General features: G+C 39.1%; 1 protein-coding gene across 3 annotated transcripts in view; it reads right to left on the bottom strand.

Annotated features, from left to right (window-relative positions):
- Positions 1 to 14,926, bottom strand: part of CHD7 (chromodomain helicase DNA binding protein 7) — a 178,219-nt gene that overhangs the window by 36,449 nt on the left and 126,844 nt on the right. For all 3 annotated transcript variants that reach the window (XM_059994689.1, XM_059994690.1, XM_059994692.1), the window contains exons 8-13: positions 10,777 to 10,891; positions 7,474 to 7,557; positions 5,893 to 6,030; positions 5,689 to 5,810; positions 5,093 to 5,336; positions 3,704 to 3,880 (exon numbers count right to left, since the gene is read on the bottom strand). In XM_059994689.1, coding sequence (XP_059850672.1) covers positions 3,704 to 3,880; positions 5,093 to 5,336; positions 5,689 to 5,810; positions 5,893 to 6,030; positions 7,474 to 7,557; positions 10,777 to 10,891 — 880 coding nt within the window. The remainder of the gene's footprint in view (positions 1 to 3,703; positions 3,881 to 5,092; positions 5,337 to 5,688; positions 5,811 to 5,892; positions 6,031 to 7,473; positions 7,558 to 10,776; positions 10,892 to 14,926) is intronic.

The raw sequence follows: 14,926 nt of genomic DNA, 5'->3' as shown, positions 1-14,926 counted from the left end.
ACAGCACATGAAAAACTATTTTTTTCTGCAAACATTTCAAACTAGCAAAGAGGTCAGCTTGGTTTTAAATACCACAATCACTTTTTTGTTTTTTTTTTTTTAAATAGATGCTATTTCTAACTTTGTCTCCTTGAACCAAGGTACGTATTTCTTTAAGGCAATTCTTCCTGTTTACGAGCTCTTTCTCCAGCTTTCCTTATGCATTTGTACCCTTGTCCTCATACTTCCACGTATCCGACATGGTGACCAGTCTTAACGACGGTGAATTTATTAATCTGAAGGGCCTTGTTATTTTCTACTTTGGCCATCTGGTACACAGTCCAGTTACTAAAGCTATTTCAAAAAGTGGCTACACCTTCTAGGAGGTTCAAAAGCAATATTCTGACTCAACTGGAAGTCCGATGAGGCCTGGTTGCCGAGCGGAGAGTATGTGCTCAGTAAACCCTGGATGGTGATACACCTAAGGGCATGCTCTTTTTCTCAGTACCTACCGTGTCTTATCTGTCAATGGAGTACTTTGAAAGCGAGGTGAAGCAGTTCAACTTGCTTTTATTCTTCCTTTGCTCCCTTTTGAATAAGGGGTTTCTGATTCAGGAAGATACACAGACCATCATCATCTTCCAACTCATTAAATTCATAAAGAGTAAGAAGCTTGCAAATCAATTCAGGATTTTCTAACGTATAACCATACCGGTGAGTAACCTGGGCCATGGTCCCTGACATATTCAAGTCCAAAATTACTTCATCCAAGAATTATTTAAAATATTGTCATAGATTCAGGAAAAGAGTTATTGCTGTGGGAGAGCTGTGTGGGTACTAAAGACTGTCTCCTGGTTTTTTTTATATCCTTTGTGACCAAGTGAAATGCTGAGCCGCTAACCAAATATCAGTACTTCAGAAAAAGCCTTTTAAGTTATTAATTTCAAAATTAACTTATTTGGGGGCGGGGGAAGAACTTTTTTATGCTGCTTCCCCTCAGGGCTGTTTAAAACCAGTTTCACTGAATGATTACACATATGACCCTTTGGTAAGGCTGCATGGGTAGCAAAAAAAAACCAGGTTTCCCTTTGAAAGTAACTATTACGTAACATACAATTAATATACAGGGGTCACAGAAGGTCACGTGAGAGACGGGCTACCAAGCTTATCATCTCCAAGTTCAACTATGTCAGCAGCTAGGCTTTTGGCTTGAAAACGTTACCATTCTTTTTAGCTCTGATGGAGTGGCGTCCATTTGATTTCATTTCAGCAGAGTCTTTAATTTGTGTGAGGCCTCCTGACAATGAAAGATGAGATAACAGAATCCACGAAGAACTACTGCCACCTCCAGAGAGTCCCCTCCTTGTCAAGAAGGGACAAGGAGATGGCCCTGCTCCCGGGGCTCCCGTGGAGGACAGTGGGGACCGTAAATGCCCCTCACGCCAGCATCTTCACAAGAATTTCCTCTGCGATGGGAGAGCTGAAAACATCCACTGGTCCTCCCTTTCTCAGAACGCACTTAAAGACAACCCGCATCACCTCCATCATAACTGCGTCCAGTGCAGGTAACAGCAGTTCCCTGTGACCTGCTCCACAGCTGGATATAGTTATTATTTGCTATTTGCACCATGCCTTATTCTAGAAAAGATGAACAAAAAGTGGCCAGTGTATAAGTTCTCGTGATGGATATTTTAAGTAAGGACTTAAAGACCAGGCAATGAGCTCTTCAGAACTGGACAAATATAATCATATTCTAACTCTGAACAATAATAATGTGTTCCATCTAGAAAACAATTCTTGTGAAAGTAAAGATTCTTGATCATCAGAAAAAAGAAAGATTTTGTTCATCTGTTAATCAGAGCTTCCCATGGTGAGACATGAATGAGTTACAGGTTCGCCAAGTCCTTGGGGCAGCCGGCACGGCTGTGACAGCCAGGACCCCAGGGCCGGTCACCTGCAGTAGTGGCCAGCCTTCTCAGCTTACCCCAGTATGATATACAAGTATCATTTTCTATATGTGCCATTATGTGAAAATGGTTAGAGAACACTGCAATATGTAACAGAAAAAGTATCTGGGTAGCAAATTCTAATCCATCAATGAAGTGTTACTATAAACAACAGAAAATCCTTTGAAATCTCCCAGCGACAATTAGGTTGTTTGATGTTGACAGTTAAACGAACTGTGCTCACCAATGAAGGGCTGTTTTGCCGTTAAGAATCTACTACCTGGGAGCACAGACACTAATAACAGAAAACAACTGAAATAAACTGAGATGACTATCTAAGCCTTCAGGAGACGGTGCCGTAACTGTGTCTTATATGGACCACTGTGAAGATGGGTCCCTACTCAGAAGACGCAGTTAGATATTTCATGAGAATCAATGTTCACCTAAACATTAATAGGTTTACTTCAACGTAAGACTAAAATATCACCTAGAGAGACCAAATACAGCCACAGGGTTTCTCTTTTCCACATGCATAGTTATTCATGTCTTCAAGACTGTTCACCATTTACAAGTGTTCTAATTCGTTCTGTGGACTGAACACCAAATAATACAAAACTGCTCTGAGAAAGGTCTTAAGGATGGGAAATCCCATCCTAAATAAGATAATTCAGTCAGACCTTTTCCTTTAAACAAAACTAGATTTTTGTTTGTTGTTAATTAAAAGAATAGCTGGCTAATCCAATCCCCTTAATTTAGGAATAAAAGAAGCTGCTTCAAAGAACCAGCTGCAACAGAAAGCGTTTAAGTGTTCTTTTCGGTGGTACCAGTCTTCAGTAAGAAATTTACAAGCCGTGAACATACAGCATATTCCTTCCCATCTCAAACTCTCGATTGACAAGAGATCAAAATAATCTATAGAAGTCAACACTAAAGGGATTTTAAAAATCTTTCTGTATTTTTGAAAAGCGCATCAAAACATCCAAGACATGCTAAATAACAATATCTTTGCTTCTTAAATGTACATTAAAAATAAAAACAAGTGATCAAAACCCACCTTGTAAACTATAGAGAGAAAAGAAACCTGAGGATGACTGAGTCATGTAGTAATTTCTGCTAGAAAATCATACAGCAGTGTGGAAAGGAAAATCAGTCAAATTCCACCACTTCTACAATATGTTTTCCTATGATATGCCTACTGAAAAAAAATCTAGAAAAATCTAATCAGGAAGCCCTGACTATCCCTTAGGAAGCTGGAAGAGTATGGGATAGACATGTCTACAATTCCAGATCAAACGCAAGGTCTTGCAATGCCCCAAACTTCTAAGTGTCTGCGTGAACTGAACCAATTCCAGATATCCGTTCAACTTACTGAGAACTTGCACCTACAAGTCCTCCTGGCCCCTGGACGCCAAAACCTACGAGCCCTGGAACATAACTGGATGATCATCACGGAGCTAACATTTGGCCCAACAGCTTATGAAATGGCAGTATTTACAAACACAAAAGGGAAAAGCAAATACTGGAAACTCATTTCAGTGAAAAATACCATGACTATCCTCTGCTGTGATACAACCGTGCAAAGACACCAGCCAACAGCGTGAGAATCAGGAAGACGGCAGCGACTTTTAAGTCACTGGAAGCGCAGGAGCATACATCACAGCGTTTGACTGGTTTTGCAAACACGCTTCAAAGGTATCATTCAGATTCAGAGCAACGGGAATACTGAGTCAGTGACAATTCTATCCAGGGTCAAGGGAATCGCCAACATGACCACTGACCAAGTCCATCAGCTTGAGTCCCTCCAACAGCTTGCAGTTCCGATTCTTCAGCCTGTGGGCTTCATCAATGACCACGCAGCGCCAGGGAATATTCCGCAGCTCAGGACAATCGGTCAGAATCATCTCAAACGTAGTGATGATGGCATGAAACTTATAGGACCCCTTTATCACTCGACCCTACAAGAACAACTCTGGATTATTACTTAGCATTAAAGGTTACATTAATAACTTTAAGGATGAATAAACAGCAGTAAAATATATGTATTGATCCCCTTGGGGACATCTTTATTCTAGGTAACACTTATACTTTGTTTTCAAGGTGTTTTGGAGGTTTTAAGCTCTTATGGTACAACAGAGTTTTAAAACCTTACCTTTTTCAAGGAAGTCTGAAAATTGTTAGTAAAATTTCCAACCCAATTTCCTTACAGATCACACGCAGTGAAGAGTCACTAACTGTGCCCATTCTAGTTACATCCTACAGACTCCAAAAGGTGAAAGGCCAAAGAGATTATGTACTAAGACAACTTTTTTAAACCGTTTTTACTTTCTAAAACTTTTTATTTATGTATCTAAACTTCTGTAACTTGCTTTTCACTTTTAACGTGCTAACACAAAAAGAACACTCAACTCAGGACAGAACTTATAACAATTTCCCAAATCTAAAGATCAACACCAAAATAGATTTTAGGTTTTTTCTCCCTTAAGTATTTAATTGTAGGGCAGATTTTACACTCAAGCTAAACAAACACAGACAACAAAACCCTGTCCTATTTCCAGCTATAGGACTTCCATTTACTACCTATTGCTTAAAACTATTTTCACATATACTATTTATTCTTCCTTCTTTGTCATTTATAATGCTTCACTGTCAATATCATAGGATAATTGCAGACAGGTAACTAAAATTAGTTAAAAATCATAGCAGTTGCTACTAAGAGCCAAAGTATAAATTCTCCCCTTTCGGCATATTTCATTCAATGTACCAGTTAATACCACATACCTAATATTTTTCACTTCTAGCAACAATAAATAACACAATATTCTTTCCATTCACATTAAAAAACTCCATTTTCTGTTTCGCTTTCTTCTAGGGCTTGCAAAATAAACCAAATTAGCATATCAACACATCAAATGATGTTTAGCAGTCATCCAAGGTAAAACGAAATTTCATTCATTCTAATAATTAGAATGACCAAGGCTATAAAAATAAAGAGCTGCAAGCAAAAGATGTGGAATTATAAGACAAACACAAATTGGGTAAGAAATCTAAAGCAAAATTCTCTTATCTGCAAAATCTAGACCTCCCCTGCCAAAGGTCTGAGACCATTTTAACATCCAACGCCTTAAAATGTCTATAAGCCTAAGGACCGCCCGCCTGTGACGCTTTACCTGGGGATCTTTGAAGTACATTTCATACAACTGAATGGTCCGACGACTAGCTTGACTCCCATGATACACAACCACGTTCAACTCTGTCCAGGTCCGGAATTCCCTTTCCCAGTTGGGGATTGTGGACAATGGGGCAATTACTAAAAAAGGGCCATGGATTCCTTTCAAATATATCTCATAGAGAAATGTAATGGACTGGATAGTTTTTCCCAAACCCATTTCATCTGCTAAAATGCAGTTTCGCCTTTGGGAGGGAAATAAAACAAGGAAACTTTAGTAAGTATACATACAAGACAGTACTTTCATACTCATAAATGCATGCCTTAGATGTTCCCTTACATACAACAAAATACAGTTTCAAACAAAATGCTCTAAGACATAAAAATTATTGCTACACACTTCTAGCAATCTCTATATTAATATGTGTTAAATAAACAAATATTAAGCATACTTCCAGTGTTTGCTTTTTTTTAAAAATAATTTCTATTAGCGAGTTAAAATGTTAAGCTATATTTGATCAATACTTTAGATAACGACAAAAGAGCTACTGTAGGCTTTTTTTTCTTTTAAGTGAAAAAAACCCACATTTTACGTACATGTTGTACCAATTGAAAAGTAGCCAGTTTACTCCCTCCAACTGGTATTCCCTGAGTTTGTTATTGTTTTTATACTCCCTGGAACTCTCCGATTTCTTCCAGTCATCAGCAGGAGGTCGCTCCTGTTTCAAATATAGTAAAAGTCCCATTAGTGGTTTCTCAGAGACCGCATACATTAAAGCCACCGCCACTCGCCCTCCTTACCACGCGCTCTGTTTCCGGCTCCCGGGACAGCAGCTTCTCAAACTCTTCGATCTTGGCTTGGTCTATGTCCTGCCTCAGCTCCCACGTGCTGTCTTCATAAGGCAGTGAGCACCACTTCACCAGGTAGTGAGTCACGGGCTGGGCCGGGTTTAAACACAGCACAGTTGGGTTCATGCTCTACTGCACTTACCGACAGACACTACCCCAGACACAGTGAGATGGAGCTGGGAGAAGTTTTAGAGCTATGACCACTGAACGAGGAGTCCTTAGTTACAGAGTCTCACGTCTAAACCGGAAGTAATATTACTGAATATTATCAGAACAAACTGACTTTTATCTAAGCCACTGGTAAGTCATGTTCAAAAGCCAAAAAAGTACACAGACACAGCTAGCAAATAACAAAGCCGAATCTGAGCCTTGTTCTTATCTGTGCAAATCATCGGGCATCTGATTCAGACTTACGCGGTAACCCATCTTGGTGTGTTTACATATTTGCCTAACTGGCTACTTTCTTAAGGAATGAGAAACAGACTTCAATTTATTAGGATTTCTGCCTTCTTCTTAAAGAGATACTATTTGCACGCTATCACTTTAAAATAATGTGTTTGAGCTCTAGAAAGACTGCAGAGCAAAACAGTTTGGATAACGCAGATCAATAGGACTTCCTTTGTCTTTCTTCTTGAAAATATTTTGGTTTGTTGATCTTCATCTCAGGACCAAGGTACACTGACCTGGTTGTGATGTTACAGACATTTGCTGTACTAGGTAAATATACGATGGGGAAAAAAAATTTTTTTTTAAAGTACAACTTAGCAAAACTAGAAAGGTAAACATCATGTCACAGACACGATCTCTGAAACATCGTGGACCTCGTGATACAGAGTTTGGAGTAAAATGGGAGTTCACTGCAGGCTCACTAGACAAGCAAGATACAAACCTTTACAAAGTTTAATTTACAGGAAGAAGCTAGGAATGACATACCTCATGGCGGGTGGGCATAGACTTACTAAGACACAATGCTCAGAAGTCACTAGACTTGTCTTTACTCTTATGCCCTACCGACTGTCCTTAACAGCCTCGTAGGGTTCTGCAAAGCAACCTGGGCATGCCTAGACTGGGATCTCATAAAGAGAAAGATTTTATAGTATCTTCTGTGCACCACATTAAATGAGGTCCGTCAGCTTCACTAAGGACGTCCAATGTTAAATATCTTTGCACTGCATTCTGCTATAAGAGCACTCTTAGTTTATAAGGGAAATTCATGCTACGTAATAGATTTATACCAAAATACATTGAATCCTTTATTGATCGTATCTGGAACCGTGCAAAAAGTCTATTTGCTTCACACTGAAAACTGATTTCTTTTAAAAAGCTCTCAGACTAAACAAAACAACACATTTACAGTGATTATTAAAGTCCTAAAACTAATAGTAAGTCAATAAATTTCAGTTAAGTTTAGAGCAAGTGTGTCATAACCCAAGGCCCCGACCAGAACCAGATCTAGGAGTCCACCATCATTCTCCATAAGCACACATAAGCTCTCTGAGTCACTGGCTTCTAATACAAATGATCTTCTGTTACCTCTCCCCGGTCATCTGTGCTACGTGCAAAGTCCATTATCCGGTCAACCTCCACGTAATCTGGATTAAAAAGCTCATCTTCAATCTACACCAAAGGAAAAAAAGTTAGAATGTTTATTTAACTCCTCAGAGTAGACACTATTTCACTCTTCATCAGGCAATAATATTTTGGGTCACGGCAATACACAATTTATATTCGGCAAGTTCTATCATATTAATGGAAATGCTACAATTTAGCAAAATCACTCCCCATGAGGAAATCAGACTTCTCAGACTTTGTTAACTGGGTCTTTTAATTACTGTGTGAAACCTTTTCACTGTGAGAAAATGTTTAAGAATATTTTAAATGAAGTGTGAAATTATAATTCACTAATGAGCAGTCCAAAAGGCTTGCGGCACACAATGCATTTGACATTCTTGAAACCACAGCTTGCAATGAAGACTCAGAGCCATGCACAGTCAGTGCTGTTGGAGTCTCATAACTACTGGAGTCGTCTGATGCCTCAGAGCATCATTTGCAGAATGTTATTCAAAAGCTAAAAACGCTGAGACCAGTGAATTCCATATTTTGGTGTGAACAGAGCTTATGATGGCTGGTCGTCTTTGCCAATCAGTATTAGTACCTCATTTGAACACAGTCTTGGCGTTCATCTAAGTGTTCTAATGATTTATTTGTACTGAACATAGAGCATTTGGCTAAAACTCTTAAGGATAAAGAAATGAGGCTGAAAAAATTGGGTTCTTTAGCCAATATATTAACGATCTTTACAAAACTAAAGTAAGGCTGCATGCCTGCAAAGTTATCTCATGTAAAAGAACAGAACGCGGCTCAAAAGGAAGTTACAGACTAAGCCACACTCAGAGTCAGACAAGTTAGAAAAGACACATTATTATGTGTTTCTAGAGATTAATTTATCAGTAATATAACTTCATTCAAATGCTTGGCAAAGACATATTACAAGCCACTTAGATACTCTTTGTATCCCCTGAGTTGCAGGTTGAAGGACCGTTTGGTCACAGTTGGCTTGAGGATAACAAACATTCCCTGGGCCCCTGGGTCCACTTACAGCACCCAGTCTGGATGCTTTGAACTGTGAATTATAAAACAAAAGCCAGAAATACCAGAATGTGTTTCAACTGCCTCAGGCCTTTACACAGAGTTCACGACGAAGGCAAAAAAACCTTTGAAATGTTCCGTTAATTTAAAATGTTCATATATTTAATGCACTGGCTTTGTCAAAGCTTCTAGACTTAGGTACACAAGATCTATGTATTATTCATATAAAGCATAAGCACTAGAACTTCCCGTAAACTAGGCTCTTCTGATAAAAGCTCTAAGACAACTTGCTCTTAAACAGAATCTTTCATTACTGACATAAAATCCTTAACTTGACTCCTAAACACGTTTATCCTTCAAGCGAGCCATCTATGCCACCATGCGTGTGACATAATGTCCAGTTCTGATCATCTTTTTGAGTAGAGATTTTAGTTGCAGTGACTTAAAAGGAAGCCTAAGGTGAAACAGAGAATGCAAAGGTGGTCATAACTAAAAATCCCAAAGAAGCAGAACCCTGGGGTACCTGAAGCCAGGACCATCTACGGGACATGACAAACTGTGTGTGGTGAGCAGGGGGTGGGGGTCGGGGGGTGCGTGTGTGTATGTAAGAAAGAAAGAGGGGAAGAGAATTGGTGTCATTCTCTGTTAACCTTCAGATCACCTCTTCAGACTCAAGTTTATGCTACTTCCATTCAGGACAAAACTTGAGATCTCTAGTTGCCAAGTTACCAGCAAGCTAATGTATTTCAGCCTCGGTACAGGTGATTCCCAGAGACAGACTCAAAAAGGTAGACTACACACCTCGGGCCAGGCCCACGTCCCTGAAGGGCATCCGACTCCAAGAAGCACAAATAAATTTAATGAGCAGAACCATGATTTAAGGAGCAGGGTGGGGGTAACCACTGTACTCTTTGCTTTTCCTAACACGGATGCACAAAAACATCAGTAGAACGTTCAGTGTCTCTTTCTAGGAGGAAGCTAAGGATTTCAACTTGCCCAATATCACGAACATTTAACTTTAGTTTCATTAAGGGGCATGAAAAACAGAACTTCCTAGTATTTTCTCAGAACCTGTCCTTTCAAAGAAAGAATCACCTACGTATTCCCCAGGACACGAGGGAGTGAGTCCCATCCAAGCACCTGCACCCCTTGGTGCTGACCACTGCAGGCAAGGAGGCTGGTGCTCGGTGACACGGACACATCTGTCTAGCGGAATCCCCTCCGCCTCATTTCCCATCCAGCGCAGATCTTACAATAATGCCTTTGGGGGCGTGGAAATCAGACTCCAGGAGAACCCAGACCTGTCACCTGAGGGTATAAGGATTGACTCTATGACATAAAACTACGGAACTTTCTTCCGTCCCCCGTTCCCCCATCTCCAACAAGGGGTCGGTGTGTGTGAAGTTGGTCGTGAAGCAGGTATTATTTTCCATCAAATTTCACACTTCTTTACAGTTTGCATTCTGTTAATTCCCTTATGGAGAGGAAAACTAATAAATCAGCCAATTTAGTCTTTCAATGTGAAGGTTTCTCTTTTATCTGCTTCAGGCTGTAAAGTGAAAGCAAATTGGTGGTCGCAAGCCCAGGGACCCCAGGAAGCGCTCTGTGAGAGCATTTTGTCCATGTAATTGACTACACTGGAGGGGAACCCGGCACTTCGTAAAACATGCAGGACTTCTTCCCTGCCCTAGGTATGGGTACCTTCTCATCATGATTGATAACCTAGGATAAAGGGGGGCAGGCAAAGGTATCAGAATATTATATCAACTCCTGTACCACAGTGCGTAATCTGTGAAAAGGAGTTCAGTGAAAACTCTCTGTAATTAGGCACTGACTTGAACAGAAGAAATTTGTCACACACCTCCCCCAACAGAAAGAAACTTTTATATCCTAGAACTTATACTTAATACTCACTGTAGCGTTTTTACCCTGCTAAAATCTTAAAAGGACTTTAGTCTACTTACTTTTTTCACTGTCTACTAACTGTATTTTCATTACAAGATTTAATCGTACCATCATATTTCCACATAATATCATAAGGACCAGTATCTTCTAGAACTAAGCAACAGGAAGAATGAGAAATTTCCTGTTTACAAATTATTTTAGCAATAACCAGTTACCGATATGCAAGTAACAGCACCAAATGAGGCAAACTAGTTTTTCTTAATAATATACTGACCTAAAATTCAAAATTCAGAACATTTTAAAAAGGTAAATACTTTAGAAAATTAACCAGGTTTTCCATACCTCTGAAAGGAATTTGTTCTGGCCCTGCTTTGCCTTAAATCGTTTAATCTTTTGCTGAATTCTCTTATCTTTTTCCAGATCTTCTACAGATGCCCATTGACAATGAAGATAAGAGCTAAAAGAACAAAATAATATCCTTGAAACAGGTAGAAGATAATTAATCTTTTATTATACATATTCATTATCATTCCCCCCCCAAAATGAACTAAACAGATAATTAACATAATAACCTGTTTAATTACTCACAGAGGTTGCCAAGCCACGTTCAATATAACTACTAAAGTTTGAGAATAAGAAAAGAAAATCAATAATAATGCCTAAAATTTGCCTTCTGTCCTGGGCCTGCAGTTCTCTTACCCACTTCCCATTAAAAAAAAAAAAGAAAAGAAAAGAAAAGGAAATGACCTAGTAACAAGCTGTTTTCATAAGTGAATGGATTACACTTCAATACAAAACAATTAGCACTACAGGGTGGCCTTAATTATGAATTTGTTTTGAGCCTTTTATCATTAATTGAGAAATAAAAGGTTTTTGTCAAGGTAAAAGAATTCAAATTTAAAAGAGCAAAGGTAAACCTAACTCCCTCCTTCTACAGCTGCCGGGCAGCAAAGGGCCACCACCAGCTCCGGAACTCCCTTGTCCCCAACCAGCTCCTGGTCAGTTCCAGTCTCCCAGCTCTGAGAGGACTGATGCCCCTTGGGGTCCCTTGTGAATCTTTCACTCCCTACTGTCTACCCTCTTCCTTGCACTGGCTAGTCTCCTCCCGTTCAGACCTGCCACAGGCCTGTGCTGAGCATTTGCTGTGTCTTCTCTGACCTGAACTTGAATACTCCCCACCCTTCCTTGTCCATCCCCAAGACTCACTGGTATATAGTTACTGTTTTATGGTACCTCTGACATTCTTTCGTTTGGTATTTCAATATTCTTCTGTACTATCATCCTCTCTCTGCCACCCCCCCACCCCCCTCCATGGCCTCGACTGTCTCTTGTTTCTCTTTCTGGTGATGACATTAAAAAGAAATGAGGTGCTTTCACAATCAAGGTACCACTACTCTTAGAAATTATGCAGCCACTATAAAATCTCTCAAAAAATAATTAACGATATGGAAAAGGCTTCTGACATTAAATATCACATCATTCGTATTTATGTAACGTCTAATATGCATTTTCATAGGTAGGATTGATTTAGTCCTTCTACAATTGACCAAGGGAGATAAGGACTTTAAAATACATATACCTTGTACAGATATGAATTGACAGAAACCCTGCGCACAGAGGGAGAGAGAGAGAGAGAGAAAACAGACTAGACGAAAATGCATCAAAATGTTAGTAATGATCATTGTGGGTGGTAAGATTGCAAGTATTCTATCTTCTACTTTCAACTTGTAATTTCCAAATTTTCAATAAATAATTTGCAATACTGCTATAACCGAAACCAAGTATTATAAAAATCACCTAGTCTAGTCTCCTAATTATTGGACAGAAAAAGGCATGTGTGCAGTCAGCACCCGTGTCTCGGCTGAGGTGAATCTGCCGTAAAGCACTGCCAGGGTGACCACAAGGGAGACACAGGCACTTGAGCAGCTGGGTCCAGCCCTGCTCTCCCTCTTGGAAACTGGGCTGAAACTTTCTGGCAGTGACTCTGCTTTAACTCAATGGAGAAAAACCACAGGCTTTTTGCTCTAGGATCAGAAATAAGGCAAGGGTGCCCATATCTCCACTACTATTCAATATCATATTCCAGGCATTAGCCAATGCTATTACATGAGAGAAGACAACAAGAGGAGTGATAATTGGAAAACAAGAAGTAAAACTATCTTTATTTGCAGATGCCATGACTGCATAACTGGAAAACCCTAGAGAATCAATTAGGAAACTAATTCAAATAATAAAATAAAATAATTCCGTTATGCAGCAGGATATAAAATTAACAGACAGAAGTCAAATGTCTCCATTCACACAAATAACAGCCACTTAGAGGAAATCGCATTAGGGAAAAACCTCTTTTACGGTATCAACAAAGACAAAATCCTTAGTAATATATTTAACAAGAAGTGTGTGCAACTTGCATGAGGAAGCATTTAAAACCCTCCTAAAAGATACGAAAATCAAGTTGAACCAACTGGAAAGACATCCTTGTTTTTAGATAGCATGACTCAACATCATAAATTTGTGATTTAACACAATGTAAATAAAAATATAAACAACCATTTTAATGGAGTTAGACAAGTGAATGCTAGATTTATATATAAAAATAGACACGCAAAACATCCAGGAAAACACTAAAAAGGAAACATCTTAGGAGAAACTAGATAAATCAGATATTAAAATACACTATAAATCCTCTACAAGTAAAATAGTGTGCTACTGACTCGTGAAGAGACAGAGCAAAGGATTAGAATAAGTAACAGATATGGATACAATAAATATGTATCTTCAGTTCACGATAAAGACTGCATCTCAAATCACCCGGGCAAAGATGGGCTTTTTAATAATGGTGCTGGAACAACAATATTTGGAAAACAATAAAAAAATTAGAGTCATGCTTTACCCCATATACAAGAGTAAACACCAGTGGATCAAGCACCTAATAAACAGAGAAAATGAAACCATTCAAGTACTAGAGGAAAACATGGCAAATTCCTCTTTAACCAGGGGGTAGGAAAAGGCTTTCTAACTATGATTCAAAAGTCAGATCCTATGAAAGGAAAGATTAATAAATCTCAATATACAAAACACTTTTTAAAACTTACAATGCTATAACCAACAATAAATAAGATAGCTGCAGCATATAACGCAGATTAAGGACCAATATCCCACATATACAAAGAACTGTTAAAAACGGAGGGAAGCACAACAGAAAAATGGGCAAGAGATAGGAACACATAATTGACAGAACAAGATACAAAAGTGGTCGTTACATTTATGAAAAGATGTTCTAAATCACTCACAATAAAAGAAAATGCTAATTAAAACCACACTGAAATACGACTTCCCACAAAAAGTAAAAATAACAAAAAACAGAACAACAAAAAAACACACCACACTACACTGGAAAGGCTGTGGGGAAACAGGTGCTCTCCTACATTGCTGGTAGGAATGCAAACTGACACAACACTTCTGGAAGGGAATTCTGCAATGTCTAACAGAACTACATTTATGTATGCCTTTTGATCTAGCAATCCCTATTCTAAAAATTCACCCTGAAGCTATGCCTCCAACAATTCGCAAATACACAGGCATGAGAATATATATTGCAACATTATCTGTAACTGTGAAATATGAGAAGCCATTTACATGCCGGCATACCCAGGAGACTGGCTGGATAAGTTATGACACAGCCCTGCAAAGGAGTACTAGGCAGTCGTAACAAAGAATGAGGAAGACGCTATGAACTGATGTTGAATAACTTAGCATACGTAGCATTGTGAAAACAGCAAAGTGCAAATGTGTACTGATGCTATTCCTTTGTGTTTAAGGAAGAAGGGGAAATAATAGTATCTATCTGCACATTCATGCCAAAACTTACAGGAAGGATAAATCTGGGATTAATGAAAAGGTAAGTTAGGAATGAGGTGGAAAGGAAGGGAGGACGGCGTCTCTTCTTTGGGCATCATTTTGCGTACAGTTCTGACTACTGAACCGTGTTAATATTTCATGAACTTGGAAAAAAGCAAAAAGAAAAAGAAAAGAAAATCAACAAGGATGGGGGTGGGGGCGGCCTACAATGGAATCCAAACACAGAAACTAATGAACCAAACTGAGTAGCAAATAACATTGCACTGAAGGGGGTCGGGGAGGAGAACTAACCTGAGGAAATACTGGAAAAAGCATTTAGCCTCTACAGCATCAGGCTAAAGACAGAAGAACTCCTAACAAATACTGAGTGAACGCTAGTTAGCAGGCTTCTTTTTCACAGAAATATGGTCTAGTAATTCTGAAAGCACTTCCTATACACCCTAGGGTTAACAAATAAGAAAATATATTATGGAAAACAGGAGCCAGGTTTCTCATAGTCGAAAGAATGGAGTTATTAATACTGGAAGGGGAAAGAACAGAATGAACCCCGTGGTACTGAAATAAATTGGAAGTATCACTATAAAGGCACTGGTTTTCCTTGTTGGCAGGGAGGTAGGCAGACAGACGTGCA

This window comes from Delphinus delphis, chromosome 17, assembly GCF_949987515.2.
Source record: "Delphinus delphis chromosome 17, mDelDel1.2, whole genome shotgun sequence".
Taxonomy (NCBI): domain Eukaryota; kingdom Metazoa; phylum Chordata; class Mammalia; order Artiodactyla; family Delphinidae; genus Delphinus; species Delphinus delphis.
The sequence above is the reverse complement of the archived record's forward strand: the minus strand, read 5'-3'. Positions and strand labels throughout refer to the sequence as shown.